The 20,811-nt window shown below is 45.8% G+C and overlaps 3 protein-coding genes across 6 annotated transcripts; 1 reads left to right on the top strand and 2 right to left on the bottom strand.

Moving 5' to 3' along the window:
- Positions 1-67: 67 nt before the first annotated feature.
- Positions 68-6,643, bottom strand: LOC125986553 (fibrinogen C domain-containing protein 1-like). 2 transcript variants are annotated; one of them, XM_049750197.1, is made up of 10 exons: positions 6,499-6,643; positions 4,718-4,791; positions 4,412-4,478; positions 3,397-3,494; positions 2,962-3,301; positions 2,705-2,807; positions 2,490-2,620; positions 2,236-2,332; positions 1,993-2,157; positions 68-1,907 (listed from the first exon to the last, which is right to left on the bottom strand). In XM_049750197.1, exons 1-10 carry the CDS (start codon positions 6,517-6,519, stop codon positions 1,654-1,656), a joined length of 1,350 nt encoding a protein of 449 aa, XP_049606154.1. In that variant the 5' UTR covers positions 6,520-6,643; the 3' UTR covers positions 68-1,653. The 2 variants fall into 2 exon arrangements, with proteins under 2 accessions (XP_049606154.1, XP_068505204.1); XM_068649103.1 differs by lacking the exons at positions 4,412-4,478; positions 4,718-4,791; positions 6,499-6,643 and adding an exon at positions 3,642-3,775.
- A 3,157-nt stretch (positions 6,644-9,800) lies between these two features.
- zmym4.1 (zinc finger MYM-type containing 4, tandem duplicate 1) lies at positions 9,801-18,425 on the top strand. Of its 3 annotated transcripts, none has more exons than XM_049750091.2 (27): positions 9,801-10,100; positions 10,879-11,260; positions 11,334-11,747; positions 11,866-12,041; positions 12,123-12,370; positions 12,451-12,622; positions 12,811-13,014; positions 13,091-13,244; positions 13,313-13,428; positions 13,495-13,662; positions 13,741-13,891; positions 13,974-14,146; positions 14,274-14,421; positions 14,498-14,572; positions 14,649-14,723; positions 14,922-14,953; positions 15,027-15,198; positions 15,286-15,398; positions 15,472-15,670; positions 15,791-15,907; positions 15,990-16,099; positions 16,231-16,402; positions 16,488-16,639; positions 16,730-16,844; positions 16,913-17,152; positions 17,214-17,352; positions 17,473-18,425. In XM_049750091.2, the coding sequence occupies exons 2-27, from the start codon at positions 10,939-10,941 to the stop codon at positions 17,708-17,710; spliced, it is 4,395 nt and encodes a 1,464-aa protein (XP_049606048.1). In that variant the 5' UTR covers positions 9,801-10,100; positions 10,879-10,938; the 3' UTR covers positions 17,711-18,425. The 3 variants fall into 3 exon arrangements, with proteins under 3 accessions (XP_049606048.1, XP_049606047.1, XP_049606046.1); XM_049750090.2 differs by having other exon boundaries at positions 9,801-10,246; positions 14,652-14,723; XM_049750089.2 differs by having other exon boundaries at positions 9,801-10,246.
- Positions 17,888-20,533, bottom strand: illr4 (immune-related, lectin-like receptor 4). The gene is made up of 7 exons (XM_049750286.2): positions 20,288-20,533; positions 20,145-20,219; positions 19,760-19,864; positions 19,604-19,690; positions 19,378-19,529; positions 19,178-19,302; positions 17,888-19,111 (listed from the first exon to the last, which is right to left on the bottom strand). Exons 1-7 carry the CDS (start codon positions 20,352-20,354, stop codon positions 18,913-18,915), a joined length of 810 nt encoding a protein of 269 aa, XP_049606243.1. The 5' UTR covers positions 20,355-20,533; the 3' UTR covers positions 17,888-18,912.
- Positions 20,534-20,811: the final 278 nt, after the last annotated feature.

Raw genomic sequence — 20,811 nt, 5'->3', positions numbered from 1 at the left:
AATGCGAGGTGCTCATACATTCCACATTGTAAAATGCACGTGAAAAAAAAAACAATCGATCATCAAATCAAAGGATTATCAAGAGAAAGTTTAATGAATAAGGAAAAAAGTGACACATCTCAATTGTTCGTACAAACGACGGCAATTCCACTCGCCGTTTCTCATTCAAGCGAGAATGATGCCGTCGCAAACCTTTTTGGATTGTGAAGAAAAGAAAAGAAAAGAAAATGCAACTGAATTACACAACATAACTAAACGATGATTACGGGGACCTGTCACGTCTCGTCCCCAACTGCTCCACTATGTGTCTGTTGTCTTGGTTTCTGTCTGTGTGCTCGCCCCTCCCCTCCTGTGTGCCCATGATCAGTGTGATTGTTCCCACCTGCCTCTCGTTACCTGTCTTGTATAAAAGTCCTGTCTGCCCCTCTGTCCTTGTCGGATCATTGGTATTGGTTTTGGTCATTGGTTTTGGTTCCTGTCGTTCGGTGTGTCGTCCTGTCTTGGTGCCGTCATGTCCTGCTGTCTTCTTGTTCCACGTCCCGGTCAGTCAGTCAAGTTATTGTTTAAGTCATGTCAGTTTACCGAGTCTGTATTTTGAGTTGCTTCAATAAACCCTGGTCCAAGCTGCACTTGGTCGTCCTGCTCCATGCTACACCCGACCGTGACAGGACCCTTACTTTAACAGTCCTTACTCACGTGAGAATACATTCATGTATGAATAAAACATCCATATTGAATACATGTTGATCCATCCATCCATCCATCCATCCATCCATCCATCCATCCATCCATCCATCCATCCATCCATCCATCCATCCATCCATCCATCCATCCATCCATCCATCCATCCATCCATCCATCCATCCATCCATCCATCCATCCATCCATCCATCCATCCATCCATCCATCCATCCATCCATCCATCCATCCATCCATCCATCCATCCATCCATCCAACCAACCAACCAACCAACCAACCAACCTTGTGACATCAACAACGATAAACCATGTTTGAAAATATTCAACTGAAACGACACAAAAAGGAAGAAAATGAAAGCTAACTCAATATTCAACGCAACCTAACTAAACAATGGTTATGGGTGGTTACCCTTACTTGAACAGATGTCATTGTAAAACACTCACTAACTTAACACACAATCAATCGTAGCTAACTTATGCTTATGGCCACTCCTTATGCTAACAGATGTAAGGGATTTTATGATAGCAAAGCAAAACATCCTAAAATGATCCAAAAGTGAGTGTGTGTGTGTGTGTGTGAGTGTGTCATTCAAAACAGGTCGTGTTTTCCGACTCAATCATTTTTGACTCATCTAACGACGGATTGACCATGTCACATCAGTCTAAATTTGGCACCGTCTGCTGGTGAAATTTTGAACTGCAACAGCGCCAAACTGCTTTTTAAAAAGAATTCATTTGGAGGAACTAACTTCCAACTAACCGTTTGTCAGGTCTCTCTCGTGTCAAGCTTCTGGTGAAATTCGAAATTGCACTTGAGCCCATTTGCCCGGGCCAAATCCGACACACATTTGCGCACCGCCATCTTACTTGACGAGCGCTGCGCAAATGGGTGACGGCGGGCAGCACCCACGTGATCCCACGGGGATGCCGTTCCCAGGCTCCGCCGGCTGACCGCTCACTTTCTGGGCCGGATCTTCATCTCCACAAATCTCAGGCAGGTATTATATGATCCCCCCAAGTCATGCCAGACTGCATTGGTATTGCCGCAGGTGTCGGTTGCCTTGTACATCCCGTTCAAGTTGGAGTCATAACAGTTGTTGTACCACCAAGCTCCCTTATAGTCATTGGCGCAATTGCCACCACTGGCCTTGTCTTGGTCGCGGTCTTTGGTGGTGAACTTCATCCCAGAATGGGAGGCTAAATTATCACCTGCAAAGCACACAAACTTGCTTTTGAGCACACGCAGGCGGCGCAGGCTCTCGAGTTTGCCCCCCCCCCGGCCGGGAGTCGCTACCTGCATTTCCAGAGTAGCCGCTCACAAGCAGCTGGTAGCCGTCCTTCTCGTGGCCCACCGAGAAGTCGTCGTAGAGAGCGTAGTAATTGCTGCCGTTGAATATGGTGAAGTCGATCCGCAACTGGTAAGCGCCCGAGGCCGTCAGAGCGTGGATGTTTTGCAGGCCTGCAAACACGCAAAGGCGGCGGCGTCACGTCACGCAAACCACAAAGGCTTGACAAGAAGGGTGTCTTTGTTTCCGACCGAGCCAGTGCTCTCCGGCGAGGTCTCCAAAGCCTTTTCGATAGTTGTTCCAACCCCGATAGAAGTCGACGGAGCCGTCCTTTCTCCTCTGGATCACCTGCAAACACACACGCACGCACACCATCAGCGGAGCAAACGAGCATGACTGGCCAACTGGACGTTCAGCATTGAAGAAAAGCGCCAAGTTTATTGGGGAAGGCATCACGAGGGGAACTTTGGGGTGTTTTTTGGGGGGCGGGGGGTCAGGCACTTACGGTCCAGCCTCCCCCGTCCAGGCTCATGTTGCAGTAAGCCTCAAACCTGTCTGACCCAATAAAGAAGCTATGGATTCCATCTTGGGACATTCCTGCCGCCATGACGTGACTGCAGTCTCTGGCCATGATAGCTGAAACCCCCCCCAAAAAAATATGTGAGAGCGCAAAATAGATGCCCGCTTTAAACAATCTGGACACGCTCGCTCGCTAGCTACCATGGAGTTCCCTGTTAAGTGTGGGCTGATCCACCACCTTCTGCTGCAGGCTGGACAAAGCCAAACTGAAGTTGTGTAACTCCTTGGTCTCTTGTGACAGCTCCTGCGCACCAAGCGTTTGAAAGAACTGAAATGAGATCTCCAACTGGGACACTTTGATTGCATCTTTCAACAATACTTTTGTTCTTATTCAAAGGAGATAATAGTTTGTGTGTAAGAGGAGGGAGGGACGTTAAGTCCTGAAATGTCCACCTCACCTGAGACATGTTCTTGTAGTCCGTCTCCAGGTCTTTCAGTGTCTGATTCAGTAGGCCTTTGTTGCTGCGAATCTCCTCCCAGACTTTGGCCAGCAGGCTCTGACTCGCCTCCAGGTCGCTGCGAATCGCGGTGTGACTCGCCTTCAGCTCTGCCCATGCCGTCTGACCTGCCTTCAGCTCTGCCAATGCGGTCTGACCTGCGTCCTGACCTGCCTTCAGCTTTGCCAATGCGGTCTGCAGCGCCGCCCAGTGGCAGGCTAAGTCGCTGCAGTTGTGGTCCGAGATGCTGTTGGGCAAAGTCGCCACCAGCGCGCCCAGCTCTTTGACGATGTCCTGAGGTCTGGGAACACATAAAGTGTATACATGAAGCTGCCATCCTTTGTGAGGAATGTAACTTGTGGCGGTTAAGTGTTTGTTCAGTGCGTGCGCGCGTACCTGTTCAAGTGGAAGAAGACGATGTTTTGGATGACAAGCACGACCAAGAGGAGCGTCGGGACCACCACCAGAATGGAGCCCCAGCGTATCTGAACAAACTGAGCGCAAACGTCGTCACAGGCGGCGGCGGCGTCTCTGTCTCTGTCTCTTTCTGTCTCTCTCTCTCCCCCGACGGAGCGAACGACTTGCAAATGCTTTCAACTCGACCACGGCATTAGTCAAGAGCGTGCGCGTCCGATGCGTACCTTGGGCTTTGGTGGTTCGCCGATTAGTTTCTGGGTGCTTTGGTTCATCTCGAACCACTTGTCATTTGCCATTTTGTGCTCTCCTTCTATTCTTGCTTACTCCGTACGAATGTCCCGAGCTTGTTTGTTCTGCGTGCGTCTAATGCCGTATTTTGTGTTTAGCCAAATGACGTGAAGTTTTCTTTCCACTTGACGTTGGTTTTGACCTTGTTTGCGGCAACGAGATGGGACGACACCTCTGTCCGGGCTCGGTCGGTACATTATTGCGAGAGAGCGCGAAAGCCCGACAGAAAAGGAACGGGCTGTACACGACACAAAATGCGACGCCGAGCAAGTTCAAGGTCTCATTGACAATATTTCATTGATTGATTGATCGGTCTCTATCTATCTATCTATCTATCTATCTATCTATCTATCTATCTATCTATCTATCTATCTATCTATCTATCTATCTATCTATCTATCTATCTATCTATCTATCTATCTATCTATCTATCTATCTATCTATCTATCTATCTATCTATCTATTTTTTCATTCATCTGTACATGTACTTTTGGACTGATGGATTCATTCCTGTATTTCCTCATTTATTTATTAGACACTATTAGATTACTAGACACTTGAAAAATTAGAGGGAACATTGGTGCCGACACCGTGAGTTTGATTTCCACGTTTGACGCTGTGAACGTGTGTGTGTGTGAGAGAGTGACCAAAAACAAAAAGCGCATGTGTATATGAGTGTGCAAGGAACAATAAAGAGGAGCAATACCAAACGCCACCACGGTGTGGTGTCTTGTCTCCGATTAGATGGACGTTGAAACGGCAAACCCAACCGACTGGAACACAAAAAAAGACAAGAGCTCTAAAGCTGAGGAGAAAGCCAGCCAAGGCAAAGTCATGTAACGCGGCGAGCCCGGCGCTATTTCAGAAAAAAAGGACGGCAAACGGCAGCAGACTTTGTCGTCGAGTAAGGCGATTGATAAGGCGCCTTTCAAAGCACTCAAGGTCGCCGTACAGACATAAAATAGCGTTAAAAAAAAAAGACTGGAGTAGAGTGATGGATAAGCTGACTCACGTCTCTGACTGGCCGACGGCCACAGGCAAAGATGCTCCTCCGGACACGCCGTCGTCAGTGGTCGCGGAACGGTCCTAAGTCCAGAAGAGGGACAAAGGTGTGAATTCAAATGGCGGAAGTTCGACTATTTGCAGTCTTGTACGTTGTTATCGAAGAAGACCTCTGAAGACATATTGACAGTATTGTATACCTTGTTACAAAAAGTGATTATAATAACTAGAAAGAAAATAGGATGTTGACTTCTGCTACGGTCAATTGTGACCACTAGAGGTCCCTGGTTAACCAAGGTTAACAACGGAACGTCGCATCTCCGTGTGTTACACGCGCGCGCACACACACACACACACACACACACCGTTCTACGTTACACGTGCTTATAGATAATAAATTGAGTTGGAAAGCACATATAATGTATATCCAAGCAAACATTTCCAAATCACTAGCAGTATCGTATAAAGTAAAAGACCTTATAATTCAGTCATCATTACATTCCTTGTACTGCTCCTTCATACTCCCATACATCATTTACTGTGTGGAGGTGTGGGACAATACATACAAAACAAACACAGATCCAATCTTTATTTATTAAACTGATATTTAAAAACAAAGCATTACGACTTATAAATAATGCTGATCATCGAGAACCATCTAAACCCTCTTTTTATTATACTGAACTCACTGAAATACGACGACCTAGTCGACTTCAAAACCGTCCAACTCATGTACAAAATAAGAAATAATCAATTGCCAAACAGTATCCAGAGGTTGTTTGAGTGGAGGGAAATTTATTTAAGGGGAACACTTATGTTTATTTGTTGAGAACAAACTTAGTTACATTGTATAACAGTTAGAGGTGTGGAATTACGGAACAGCGGCAGTGAAGAACTAAAGAACCTTACTGAAGTTTAAAAAAAAAATGTCTAAGGACAAAATGTTGACGGGATACCCTAATATGCCGTGAAGTTGTTTAAGTTGCTTTTGTATTTACTTATTTGATATATTTGACGATGGTCAAATCTTGACAGAATCAAAGACATATGTAGTTACAAGGGGAAGAGTCAGATAAGCTTAGGCTCCCTTCTCCTCCCTTTTGAACAAACATGAATTTACTACAAAGGGAAAACTATAATGCAATATCAATTTCTTCTTTTTTGATCTTCTATTGTACTATGGAGTTATCATTTTCTGTGTTTTTTACTTTTTTCTTGTATTTCTTTTCATGTTCGAAATGAACAAACCAACCAAACAAAAACGTTAACGTTTCGCTAACGTTGGTGACTCATGTTTACATTTTCAATATTGATACAATATTCTCTGCATGTTGTTTATACTATTATTGTACTATTTACGTGTATGAAACCATTTTGGAATGTTCTAATCATAAAGTATCCACTTAAAAGCTTTCATGTACATTGATTGACACGCAGAATAAATGTACGGTTGAGAGGGTGCGGTCACGCAACGGCGGCCCTGCCACTAGGCAGACGAGGCCAAAAAGATCTCTTTTTTTATTCTCTTTCAAAGTTGTTCTAACTCATATCAATATTGGATTCAAAGGATCAAATAAAACGGAGGCTGCCTTTTCTGAATGATATCAAAATATCCATTGATATGAGTTTGATCAACTTAGAAAGAAAATGATCATTAAAAGATGTTTTTGTTTTTTTTAGGCCGAGCGTAAGGGCTGCCTTTGAAGAAACCGATCAAGCTTCCGAAGGGCTGACCAAAGTTTTGATAGTCGCACACACGCACGCATGCACTATAAATTATGCAATTACAACCTGCATGTTCTGAAGTTCCATCTCTCCTTTGCAGTCGTCGGGTCAGGGTCTTGACGGCAGCAGACGAAGGCTGGTGGCAGTGTACTTAACAACAGTTGGCTCCAAAATGACACACGCACCTTGAGACCAAAACGGCCTGGGCGTCACTGAGCTGGAAACATTTGGCATCAACAGCATGTGGTCAGAAAAAATTCTTCAAGGGAGTTGAAGGAAACGAAACCTAACTCTCTCGCACGCGCATGCACACACACACATACGCAGTCATGCACGCGCACACGCATGCACGCACGCACGCACACGCAAGAAGAAGAAAATGGTGGAATCGGTAAAATTCCAATTGACGGCGAGGAAACGATAAATGACCTTATATGGAGCCAAGACCACCTGTGCGTCACTGTGCTGGAAATGAGGGAAGAGGCGGAGAAAAGAAGACGAAACTTAACTCCCAGACACAGCGATATTCATCAAGGGAACCTTGGTTCTCAAATTGATACTTTTCTTGTGATGTTGGCAAAATAGCTTTGGTATTTGCCTGTTGCCGATTGATGCCTGGATGCAGGCAAGTGCCACCCATGTCGAAGGGAGCCGGACGGTCATTTCGCTGCTCTCTTGCATTGTCGCTGAAGAAGGAAAAAGAATTTTCTTTCATGAGATAGATCATCGTCAAACAGTTTGGCGATGCTGAATCATTTCAGGGAGTGTACAGTCAGTCCACGTGCTGCCTGCCACTTGGCCAGGCAAGCTTGTTTTTTTTTTTTACTCAAGTGCGGCCCACGTCAAAAGAGTCCACATCCAACTTTTCCTGGTTTTTGTTGGGTCTTTTCTTTGAACTAGCAAAGGAGGACATGTTGGAATTTCACACCTCATAAAACAAAACTACGGAATCATCTCAGTGACTATCAGGTCCTATCCGCCCACTGGCTGGCTCGCTCCTCAGCAACCTTGGAAGAGCGCGTTCCCGCGGAGACCCACGTCTTTGCCCCGACGGAACGCGATATTACTTGGGCCACCTTTGTCCAGACTTTGGACACCACTTGTATTTCATTGGGGACGGGAAAGAGGGGAAGCGAGCATGTTTTGAAAAACACATTTGTGAGCTTTGCGCACTCGGCAGCATCATCCTGTAAAGCAGGGGTGTTTTTGCAAGGAGGGCCAGATTTAATTAAGTGAAGGGGCCCGGCCGGGGGCCAAACGTTTTTTTGGACATTTTTGAACGACAAACATTTCATGCAAATACACTCTGTTGTAAAACAAATTTCACTGTCACAATTGTCTTTATTTTTCAAACGACAAAATAACCAAATATATGCCATTCAGGCAGATGTGAACCACTCTAAAAACACAAATTCTGCCTTTCATGCATATCTGAAGAGTCAGATAAAATTGAACAAACGGTTTGAAATACCTTACATGAGTTTGAAATTATTTTTTCCTCATGAACATTTTAAACAGAAGTGATAAGTAATGCAAATGTGTCTGTAATTATTAAAACTTAAAACAAGTGAGTTTTGCTCTTGTCCTTTACAATATCTTTCAGAAAGTAACAGTAATAGTAAAAGTAGAACGTAATAGCTTGTGTCACATCTACAGGTTTATAACATCAACAGTATTAACATGGCCACTTCGTAATGTTTAATATTAAGCAATATTTCATTTTTATTTCATTTTGACTCACAGCCAGCCCCGCGTGAAGAATCGCTGTTGTGATGCCATGTTAAGTCTACTAGTGTGTCTTTGGGGTGAAAATCCTTAAACAAGGAAAGCGTTTCTTTAGAAATGAGACAAACACAATTGCCTTGATTTTCAGCGAGCAAGTATTGTAATTCCCATTTCTCTTGAAAGCGACGGCCCTCAATGTCAACTGTCCTCGTTTTCTTTGCAGTCGCCATGGCAGAAATGAGCGGCGAGGGGTGGTGCTTTCACCCTTTGCTAATAGGAGGAATTACAGGTCCAAATTTCTTTTTTTTTTTTTTTTTTTTTATATATATTCAGTTTGACAATGGAGGCGGGCCATAAATAATACATTATAAGACCGAAGCTGCGGGGCCGTATGAAATCTGATTGGGGGCCGGATTTGGCCCGCGGGCCGGACTTTGGTCTACACAATAATTTTCTCCTTTTATATTTTTGTTCAACATATCACAATCCTGAAAAACCGCCGCTTATAAATTGCCTGCTATCGTGATGTCAGAAAAACAAGACGTTTGAAGAATATGGTGTGCCATGGATGAAGTCTAAAGTGAAAAGATGACATAAATTGCTTCAAAGCAAGATGGAACACTGGCAAGAATTTACATTTCAGCAGGTAAGATTATTCAAAAATTCAAGATATAAATTTTATATCTTGGGGTGTCAAACTCTTTTTTTTTTTCATGGGCCGCATTGTAGTTAAGCTTCTTTCGAGGGTCATCATGACTGTCAACCCAAAGAGTTGTATGAGTACCTCATATTATATACAGTAAAAGCTAGAAAACAAACTGACGAATAACTCGTTTTCAAACCGAGTAAAAACTGGTCAAATATTTAAAAAAACCCAGATATTTAAAGTGAAGACAATTTGCAATTCTAGTAATGACACACGAATTTGAGGCACAATATGATGTGGCGGGCCGTATCTGGCTCCAGGGCCTTGAGTTTGACACCTGTGATATAAAGAATACCTGTGGCTGTGAGATGAAAAACAAAAAAGTATATCCTATAAAAATACATTGCATCCAAACATGTTTGGGTTATATTTGTTGTATTAAAACAAGCTTAAAATTGCTCGCCGGACTGTCTTTGAGGCAATTTTTTTGTCATGGGTTAGTTCATGCTTTGCACCAGTAGGTGGCGGTAATGCTCATTGCCAACCTAAATCGAGAAGAGGCGCAGGCGTGACGTAGGGTTTAGGAAAGGCATCCTGTATCATGGCACAATGTAAACCCTATGGGTGTCTAAATAACAAACGAAGAAAGAAGGATAAGCACTACTTCTGTGTGCCGAAACCTATTAATCCAGAGCGTGCATAAATCGCAAAAAGGTGGCTGAATAACTTACGTACAGGATACTCTTTGAATAGTTTCCCTTTTGGTAGTAATTCAGTGGTCTGTGAGGACCATTTTGATGCATCGTGCTATGAAGACAATTTTCAAGCAAAGCTCATGGGATACCCGGCAAAAAAGAAGCTGAAATCTGATGCAGTACCGACAACATTTCACCACCAAAAGCTAATCAGTAGGCATGGTAAAAGGTTGGAAGCACAAAAGAAGACAAAGGTATGCAATCATGACATTCTCAATGATCCATGACCCTTGTTTGTTTTTATATTTCAAATGATCTTTGAAAAGTGTTGTAGCATTTTATTTTTATCTATTATATGACGACATGCAATTCAAACGCAAAAGTCTCACATCAACTATTTAAAGTATCTCTTGCCAAAGCATAAATAAAATCATTCGTGCATGGTTACTATGGTGAATTGCTGGAATACCTATAATGTCCACTAGGGGTGTGTATTGAGTGAATGCTCTGCGTATAATTGGAGGTAAACACGCGAAGAAGCAAACGCTAGTCAAGCTAGCAACATCCATATCGAAGGATGAGCCACTATGGCTGATTGAAAGGTGCACACGCGCTTGCAAATATATTAAATGCTTTGAGTCGTCTTTTTCATGTACTACCCGAGCGTCCTGCATTGGGAGCAAATATGGAGGCAATGGAAACTGGCGACGAGCGTCAACATCCGGCCGCCGATGTAGTGCGACCTGCGGTAATAATCAAGCTCCCGCACGCCGTCTCACATGACCGATTACCCAAACGGATTCACAACACATGCATTGGAGGAATGCATTATTCTCTCTGCCTGCGCGTTGGTGTACTATAAAGTTAATAGGCGCAAAACCCGGACCCGTTTAGATTCAAAATGCTAAGCGTACACCTTGGCCAGTATGTTAGCCTTAGCTTAGCATGAGCTGAGCCAGTCGTTCCGTCCATCATGCTTGACAATAACAAAGTATTAACTGAAGGTTATTTCTGGTTAAATCTAATTCAACAGTCTTTAAATTGAAATGGGGAGCTCAAGTTGTATCTCTGTATATTGCTTTATATGTTGTAAAAAGCTGACACTATCCTTTCTGATAATCATAATGAAATTTCGTATTTTATTTTACCGGACAATGACAACGTGTGAATGCTGAGAAAAATTCTGCTATGATTCCTCTAATTGTGCTATTTGTAAATCCTTTATGACATTTTCCTGATCGCGCATACTGCAAAGGTTTCACTCAAATAAACACTTATCATTATGCTTAACAATCCAACGGTATGTTCTAAAACTCTTGCCACACCTTTTAATTAAATATTACCTGTTACATTTTGGTGTGTCTTCTTGGTGGAGTGCAGGAAACAGAAGAGTCAAGAACTGACGCTCCAGCCAATTTTGGAAGTTCCCTCCAAAACCAAATGGAAGAGAACAGGTTTGAACTTGGAGACACCGAGACCCCGCTGGTCCCTTGTCGCATGGAGGCCTTGAACGCCTCACCGTCCCACTCGGAGGATGAGACAGTGGAAGCGGGCCTGGCCAGCGAAAAAGACCAGGACGATCCGGAGGAGGACAACGAGGTCAACCCCGTTCCCACACTGGTGAAGGACTTGGACTCGGAGACTGTCAACAAAGGTGCCGGTTCAACGTCTTTCAACCTGGATGAGATGATGGACATCGGTACTGTGGATCAGCAGGAACAGGAAGCTCAGATGTGCACAGAATTTAACAATGACAGCACAGGTGTGAACATTATTTGTGTTGCATATCTGTAATTTAGGACCATTGTACAGCATATCATTTTTGTAATCTTCAGGGTTGGAGGAAGAGGAGGCACGGAGTGAGCCGAACGTTGACCTAAAACCCACCACTGACATGAAAGTGGATGAAGGAGAGGCGATGGAGAAAATGGAGGGGGAGGACAAGGTGGAGGGGAAAAAAGAGGAGGAGGTGAAAGAGGAGTTAGAAGAGGGGAATGAGGTGGAAGAGAGGGAGGTGGAGGAGCAGGAGACGGAGGAGGTGGAAAAGAAGCAGGGGGAGGAGGAGAAGGATGTGGAGGTGAACGAGAAGGAGATGGAGGTAAAAATGAAGCAGTTGGAGAAGGAGGAGGAAGATGAAGTGGAGGAGGAGAATGAGAAGGATTTTGTGGTGGAAGAGGTGAAAAGGGAAGAGGTGGAGGAGGAAGATGTGCCTTTCTATGCCACTCGCTCCAGAAGCAGAGCAGTAACATGTAAGCCACACACCAGTTTGCCATGATGCATAATGTAATAGAGTGTAAGAGGATGTGGATTTGTATTTTTCATCCCAGTAGTTCATTCCATTGAGAATCTTTCTTTTTCTCGTATCAGCGCCAGCGTCCGACATGACCAATGGGATGAAAGTGATCAAGCTCGCCGCATCCAGTTCCTCTTCATCATCTTCACCGCCTCCCATCAAAATCAAAGACGAGCCCGAGGACGAGGAGTACGAGCTGGCCTTCGTGTCCGGGACGTCCACTGTGAAGGATGAACCCGTTGTTGCCAAGGCAAGTTGTTCTTCTCCATATCCCAACCTAATATTTAGTTTGTATTGGCCGCTTGAATGTCTTTGCCATCGTGTACATTAGGTGGACGACTTGCAGATCGACTCCGTGTACTCCGAGAATCCGGACGGCAACAGTCGGAGGCAGCGAGGTCGGCCGTCGTCGTCCACGGCGACTTTGAACATGAGGTGCGCGCACTGCCAGAAAGGGCTGGTCAAAGGTCAGACGGCCTACCAGCGCAAAGGCTCGCCGGCGCTCTTCTGCTCCACCCTCTGCCTCACCTCCTCGCTCAGCTCGTCCAAAACCGTCAAGAACTGCCACCGCTGCCAAAAGTGAGCGCGAGTATCAGATGGGCCTGCCCATTGATTGCTTGTTCAACTATTTTTGACCACTGTTTGCCTTTGTCCGCCAGGCGCATAACCCGCCCTCAGGAAATTATCCTGGCTCCGGACGTGGACGGCGTGACGAGGGGTTTTTGCAGCGAGGCGTGCCTGAGTCTCAACAAAAGCGTCGACGGCAAGCCGTTCGCTTCTCCTGACGCCAAGGTGCAGTCGGTGTGCAGCATTTGCTCCAAGTACACCATCGTAAGTCAAGAATGATGCCTTCAAGAATGTCTGGCCAGAAATGTATTCGTAACCCAAAATGATTGTGTCTCAAAGTATCTTGCCCTATTGAAATGAATAGAAATGCCCTTAATCCGTTCCAGCCTCCCATGAAAAATGACGCAAAGATTTTGTCCTTTTTTTTTTTTTTTTTTTTTTTGTATAACCAGAACAAGCACGAAGTCGTCCTGAGCGGCACGGTCCACAAGATGTGCAGCGACTCGTGCTTTAAGCTCTTCCGAACCGCCAACCGGTTGACCATGGCGGGCTGTGCCAACTGCGGCGCGACCTGCCACGTTGGGCCCATGCTACTCAAGATGGAGGGCAGCAGCAAGACGCTGTGCAACCTCGACTGTCTTATCAAGTACAAAAAGGTACACGGCAAGCTTAAATACTGGAAAAATGTTGAATGTATTCAAATGTATTCTTTTTTTTTTTGTATGGTTTAAGAAAGTGAAGATGACTCTGCCGTGCACCATGTGTCGCGCCTCGCGGCAAATCTCTGACATGGTCCACAACAAAAGCGCCACCGACGACTCTGTGAGCCTCTTTTGCAGCAGCAGTTGCGTCATGGCCTTCGTCGTCCAGAATGTCAGCTCCTCAGGTACCAGATAGTGATTTTTGTCAATGATTCAGTACAGCTCTGGATTTGCATTGTTTCCTGCCCCGCAGGCACGCAACTGAACTGCGAAAACTGCGGCAAGAACGCTCTGCCGGCGTATCACCTGGCCATGTCCGACACCACCATCAGAAACTTCTGCACGCTGCCGTGCGTCCTGAGTTTTCAGGTAGCGACGGTGCACGTAATTCTCGTGGCGGTATTTGGTGTGACTGGTTCTGATGTGCTGTTGCAGGAAAAGTTCAAGAAGAAACAGAAGGAGATGAGCGTTTACCCAAAGTTGACGGTGGCCTCCAGTCACGAGGCCAACACCACACCGCCGGCGCAAGCCGCCTTGTCCTCGCTCGACTGCGCCGAGTGCACCCGTCGCATGACGTCCAAACCTGACGTCATCCACGTCAAGGTGCCGAGACACTCGGTGACGGGATGAGAGAAATGCTTTTGGAATGTTCTGATCTCCCGTTTTTCCTTCCGTATGCAGGACAAAGCGGTGTTTGTGTGTGGCTCAAGCTGCGCCCTGCAGTACAAAACCAGAAAAAACCTGAGCGCCAAATGCGAGTACTGCAAGATCTACAAGATCAGCCGAGAGGTCAAGCGCATCGACGGCAAGGACTGCTACTTCTGCAGCCCCGGTGAGTCGCCGAGCCCGCGCGCGCAACGCCCCGCCCCGCCCCTTCCGACACCCTTTTCACGTCGATGGCCGCTCTGGGGCAGGCTGCTGGCTGTTGTACGAGATCGACCTGGACGCGCGCTGGGGCAGGCACTGCAAGTCCTGCTCGTATTGCCAGTGCATCTCCAAGAAGCTGGAGAAGGCGCTCTACGGCGAATCCAGCGAGGAGTTCTGCTCCGAGGAGTGCAGGTCTAATTACACCATGCTCTTCTGCCATGTAAGTCACACACCCTCCGAAAAAAAGAATGAAATGTTCAAAGCATTTACATATGCAGCTGACATTTGATTTAGTGTCCATATGTGTCTATGTAGCGTGTCTAACGGAGCCCTCTGCCGCCTGCCAGGTTGCAAAGTGCTCCTTGTGTGACCGCAAAGGGAAACTGAAGCACAGTCTTTTCGTGCTGGGGGAGGTGCGCAACTTCTGCGACCTGCCGTGCCTCTTCCAGTTCTGCAACGCGCTGGTCAAGACGCAGGGCGACGTCTTCCCGTCAGGTGGGCCGTCAGCACCGTGTGGCGTGGTACCACGCTCGCCAGCATGCCTTGAAGGCCGCCTCTTTTGTGCTTGCAGAATCGCCCGTCATCGCCAACGTGATCTCGCTTGCGGGTCAAGACCAGGAGAGCGAGAACAAGCTGGCCAATCAAAGTACACAGCACAAATCATAGTGATAGGACACGCTTGGAAAACTGATTTGAAACTGTTCTTTTTTTTTTTTGTCAAGAAGTGGGGGACGACCAAGTCAGTCTGAGGAAACAAAAAGAGGACTCTCTCACTCCCACAGGTCCTCGAACAAGAGGTCAAGTTATTTCCTACTGCCAGTTGGAGGTTACTATAAAATTGACACATGGGGGGAAGCTCAATGCTAACAAACGACCAAATTTGACATGCTAACGAGAATTCAAGAAGTATATTTTCACTTGCAGATGAAGTTTAAGTTGTATTAAAGCAAGAAACATTTTGATTCTCAACATTTGTTTTTTCTTTCTGTCCATAGGTGCCGACTCACAAACAACAGACCCCGATTTGGTAAACAGCCAGTTGGAGCTTGTGAATAAAAATAAGTCACCATAGAGAGTTATATTTTCTCCTCTCTCGCCAGATCATTATCAGTGACAGTCCAGAGAGGAAGAAGCCGTCTCGCTTCACCCCCAAGTCCACTTCGACCAGCACGTCGAAAAGCATGAAGAACAAAGCTCTGCTGTGTAAGCCGCTGGTGCAGAACAAGGGCGTTTCGTGTCGGACGGAGATGGTGGACGTTGAGGCGCAGACAGGTACGCTCACAGTCATTGCAGCCCCTGGCACGTCTCAATCCAAATAATATCGACGATGCAAACCTTAAGAGATTTCTTCTCTTCTAGATGGGTCCACACCAAAGATCATGGTCCTCCCCGTTCCTGTGCCGGTGTACGTCCCCGTGCCCATGAGCATGTACAGCCAGTGTACCCCCAATCCCGTGGGCGTGCCTCTGCCTGTACGTAAACACCTCAAAGCTCAACACGCATCTTCTTGCCTTCCACGCGTCACCCACTCCACATGTGCCGCAGCTTCCCGTGCCCGTGCTGCTGCCCGTCAGCACGGACAATGCCGACCGCATCGTGGAGACGATCAAGAAAATCAAAGAAAAGTTCCCGAAGGACCCTTTCGAGGCCGAGCTGGTTCTTATGGCCGAGATGGTGTCTGAGACCAACGGGGGCGACAAAGAAGGGGAGACGCGGCCGGGAGCTGCTGCTGCTGCTGCTGGAGGTAGGAGATGTTTGGTCTTCTGTTTGCTCCATTACTCGTGAGCTATTCTTAGAACAGATTTGTGGGCTACTCATGTCGTATCCGTGGGCGCCCTTTATTATTTCTTTTTTTCCTGTACAGACGGGATAAGCACCTGCAATGATGACTTGAACACAGATGACCTTGCCAGCCTGCTGAACAGCTTGAACGAGCAGGGCGTTCCGCCTCCCATGGACGTCGAAGCCGACTTCCCCATCGGTGAGGCATGCGATCCGACGGCGACTCGGTTGTCCCGAGGCTCGCTTGCAACAATGTGACGTGTCCTTCGCTCCCTCCTTAGAGACCCTGGAGAGGATGGCCACGCTGCGAGAGTTGTCCACTCCGCCAGCTAGCCCCACACCCACCGGCTCGCGAAAACGCCAGTCGTCTCGGAAGTCCAAAGAGACAAGGGTAAGCGTTGCATGCAGTGCATTGCGAAAGTCTACCCACCCCTGTTTAAATGTCGGGTTTTTATCACACCCAAAAAACAAGACAATGATAAACTATATTCGTATCGCAAATGATTTATCTGTCCGCGTTAGGGTCGTAAAAGGTCAAACAAGGGCACCGAGGTGTCTGACAAAAAAGGATCTGTCGGAAAAAGCTCTGTCCCCAAAGTCCCAAAGCTTAAGACCGAGTACGGCGTGGACGCTTGGAAGCGATGGATACGCTGGCGAGACACTCAGCCCGATGTGGAGACGCCATGTATCGGAAGTGAGTCAGAAGCTGGACGATTGATTTGTTGTTTGAAAATGATCTCAACTTTTTTTTTTCTTTTTCCCCTCTTCATGGTGACCAGTGCGCCCCCTGCTACCAAAAGAAGACCTCCTTCGTTGCACCTCGGCCGAGCTGAGCTACGGCTTGTGCCGCTTCATCGCCGAGGTAAAGAGGCCGTCCGGCGAGCAGTACTCGGTCGACAGCCTCTTCTACCTCTGCCTCGGCATCCAGCAGGCAAGGCCGGCTCACTCCCCGCTCTGTCTGCGTTGCGACTCAGATTCCCCGCTCCTCACTCGCTCACTTCCGTTGTCCGTCCCCTCTCAGCACCTATTTGACAATGGCCGTGTGGAGAACATTTTCACCGACAGCTTCTACTGCAAGTTCTCCACGGAGTTCACCAACATGCTGCGATGCTTCCAACCGACCATCACCACCAGCGGTGAGTCAGCGACAAGTTTCGGACTTCAAATCCTTCCCGTTCCTTACGTACGTACGTTGTCTTCCTAGGTTACGTCCACTCGCGTGTGGAGGAGGAATTCCTGTGGGACTGCAAACAGCTAGGCGTCTTCTCACCCATCGTGCTGCTCAACACGCTGCTCTACTTCTTCTGCAAGAACTTTGGCTTCACCACGGTGGAGCAGCATCGCCAACTTTCCTTCGCCCACGTCATGCGCTGCACCAAGACCTCCCAGGGAAACGTCAAGACCACTTTCCTGCGCTTCTACCCGCCCATCGTGCCCGTAGACGGTGAGACATATCCTTATGTGCTTGAAAGCGAATCATGATCAATAACCTGCGCCATCTTCAGATATTGACGGCGTTCCAGCAAAGAGGCGCAGGGAGGAGGAAGAGGAGGTGAAAGAGGAGAAAATCCTGGAGATGAAGGAGAACACAGACAATCCTCTGCGCTGTCCTGTGCGACTTTACGAATTCTACCTTTCAAAATGGTGAGGGGCGGGTTCTTTTGTCCAAAGGAAGCCATTGTTTTTTGTCACCAAATCTTAACCATTATCCATATTTTGGAAATCCAAAAATGTTTAAATGTGAAATGTTGTATTTCCACTTAGCTCGGAGACTGTCAAGCAGCGCACCGACGTGTTCTACCTGCTGCCCGAGCGCTGCTGCGTCCCCAACAGCCCGCTGTGGTTCTCGGCCACGCCACTAGACGAGGACACCAAGGAGGCCATGCTGACTCGGATTCTCACCGTGCGCCAGCTGCATTTGGCCACCGGGGAGTGGCCGCTCGCTCCCGAAGGCGGCATGGAAGGAGGCGCAGGCGGCGATGACGACGACGAGTGGCCGTGACGAGCCTGTGAACTCTAAAGTGTCTTGAAGGCGGTGCCACGTTCAGATCAGGACCGGACTTTGTGTGACACTACAGACAACAAAGCTGACCTTCTAAAAACTTGTTTGAGTGGAAGGAGACACAGTTGGAATTCCATGACAAGCAATTTCTTTTTTTTTTTTATTTGGGAAAAAAAATTTGTTTTGAAAGGTCCGATCCACGTCAATGGAGGTTACACTCTTTTTCTACCGTTAACTCCTCCTTCCCTAATGTTGATCAGTGTTTACCAACCTTTATTGGTTCAAGTCACACGCTTTCAGTTTGAAAATCTCATCATCATACTAAAATGTCACAAAGTATTCACACTGAAATAATAATGTCATCTTAATGTACCCACAAATTGGCCTGTTAGTTGAGGGCAAATCTATTATTCTGTTGTTTGAATGACTGAACACTAGGTTATTTGTTAGTTCTTATTTTTTTGTGGTTGGGAATCACCAGAGTAGACGCTGTTAATTTGGTGTAGTTTTAGAACATACTAAACAATCTTGCCGAGTGAAACTACTTGAACGCATAAGAGTTGCGATTCAAAGCACCTTTTAAGAGAAAACATGATGGCAGCCTTCCCCAAATTTTAGCTATGTACAAAATAAAAACTTATATCCGTTCATGTATGCCAAGACACACATTTTGTATTGATTTTTTTTAAATAAAAAAAACTGCGAATGTTGAAAATTGGGATTATTTTTTGTTTTTCTTTTTGAGTATCAACATGCCTTGGGGCTGTTTCAGAAAAAACACAAGATCCACATCTCCTACAGGTAAGATTATTTTTAATTGCAAGTTAAATGTGAATGATTAAATCTGATAATTGGAAAATGAATATTTCATAAATAAATCTGTTTCACCTGAGTATGGCTACTTTTCGCTCTATATACATTGGATGTCTTTAAGTGGATTTTTTACATTAAAGTGGGTGTCAAGCCCAAATTTTTCTTTTTGAATACATTCTATGCATCCCCACTAGTCTGAAGATATTACTCTGATTAATATTGTGTTGGCGGAATAAGAATCAAATTCATGTTTCCAGCAATCGAAGAGGGCTGATATTTTGTGCAGCACTGCTCCCTGCTGGTGACAAAAAATAACTTTTTGGGGGGGTTAGGCTGCATGCGTCAAGGTCACCAACAAAAATTCAGAATTAATAAGGAGACAAATGTAGTCAGAAACAATTGCAGCTCTGCCGTCCCCTCTGCGCTGCCGTTTCACAGATGTACTTGTGCTTGGCGTCGCAGGCTTTGTCGAACCAGCACCGGAGGTCGTGAGCCCCGTCCTTCTCGCCCATGCGGACGCAGTCCTCGCCTACTTTGCTGTCTTCCCCCAACCAGTTGTCAGGCTCTCCATGTCCCCAGAAAGTCAAGCTGAGTAAAATGCGCACACAAATGATCAAATGATCAAAACCTTATAAACAATTTCAAACTTCCTACCTCACATTCAGAGGCGAGCCATCCGCCCACAACCATTGACCTTCCCGACTGGAGTCAGTCAGGCCAATCCAGAACTTGTCCTCCTGGAAGGCCATTTTGTCCCTAAGTATTGTCTCCAAGAATCTCTAAGACAAAGAGCACGTTTCATAACATCTGCTGGTCCGACGCGGTGTGTAACCACAAGATGGCGGCTGTTGCACCTGCTCGTTGAGGCTGTCAATCTTCACCAGGTGACTGTTTCGATACCCGCATAACGTTTTGCTCTCTTCCCAGGTTGAATTTATGATAGAGAACCTGTAGCAGCTTTCTCCGTAAAGCTCCCAACCATAGTCACATTTCCAGCAGACGCCATCTTGGATCACACAAAACTATTTGGTTAGCTCAAAATGCTAACATTTTGCCAGTAACATGAGGGTTAAAACTCACTTGGCCTTTCTGACCAACTGGCTTTCAACGCCTCGTGCTCACCCTTCAGATTTTGGAGTTTTTTTGTGGTCTGAACATTCTGGTAAGCTGTAAAAAATGAGGCGACAATGATGAATTGGTCCCTAATACGCTAAATTGCTAAATAAAACAACTCACAGAGGTAAGAAAGAGCGACAAGCGCCAGAACCAGCAGAACAGACAGTGTTGCTAAGGCAGCTCGTTCCAAAGTTAACATGAACCTTGCCGGCTTGGCACCTGTGTCTGGATACAAAAAAACGCACATACAATTTAAAAAAAAAAATATATATATATATATATTCTGCTGCTATCATTTTTTCAAATCAATTTCAAAATGTTTTTGTTAAACTTGCCTATATTTTTAACAGGAAAAACAACAAATGTTTTCGTCACAGATCATTGATTGTTCCTCCTTTTGTCACAGGAGTCTTGGCACCGACTGTGTTGTCCATTTTATTCATTTGATATCATTTGATATTAATTTTGTTTATAAAAATGGAAACGATTAGAGGTGGTCACTGACCTCGCTGTGATTTTGACTGCGTTTTTGCCACCTTGACCGAGGCATAGTGTGATTCAGGTGCTGAGGAGGCTCCATCTGTTCAGTTGAACAAAAAACAATTAAGAAATAATCAACAAGAGTTGTACTTATTTTTGGACACTCACCCCTGCCACCATTTCTCTGAGAATTGTCGAAAACCAAGTCAGAGTAGAGAACGTCAGCCTCTGGCATTTTAGCACTGACAAGAAAGAACCAAGATTTTGACTTCCTCTTTCGGACTTAAGTGAGGAAGGAATGCATTCATCATCAAAATCGGATATTTTGTTATTGACTGCGTCGCACTTCCTCTTTTTGTGCCAATAGTATCCTTAAGTAGAGCAGAATTGCTCGCAACAGGCAGGCATGGTGGACAGGTGCTAGAAAACTGAGAAAAGCAAACAGTCACGGGACAAAAAACACAAGAACTTCGGTAGGCAAGAAGAGTCTAGTTTTCTAAATGAGTGAGAATCCACACCATAGATTTTAAAAAGCGCACTGATATTTTTATTGATATTGACACAGTATGTAAAAAATACTTTGGCAATTATGCGACTAAGCTTTATACATTATTTCGCAATTAATTATTAAGTACTTAGCTCATTTAATTGTTGCCCCCAAATGCTATAAAACTAATAGTAAATAAGAAGAA

The sequence above is a fragment of the Syngnathus scovelli genome, chromosome 19 (assembly GCF_024217435.2).
Source record: "Syngnathus scovelli strain Florida chromosome 19, RoL_Ssco_1.2, whole genome shotgun sequence".
Lineage (NCBI taxonomy): Eukaryota > Metazoa > Chordata > Actinopteri > Syngnathiformes > Syngnathidae > Syngnathus > Syngnathus scovelli.
The sequence above is the reverse complement of the archived record's forward strand: the minus strand, read 5'-3'. Positions and strand labels throughout refer to the sequence as shown.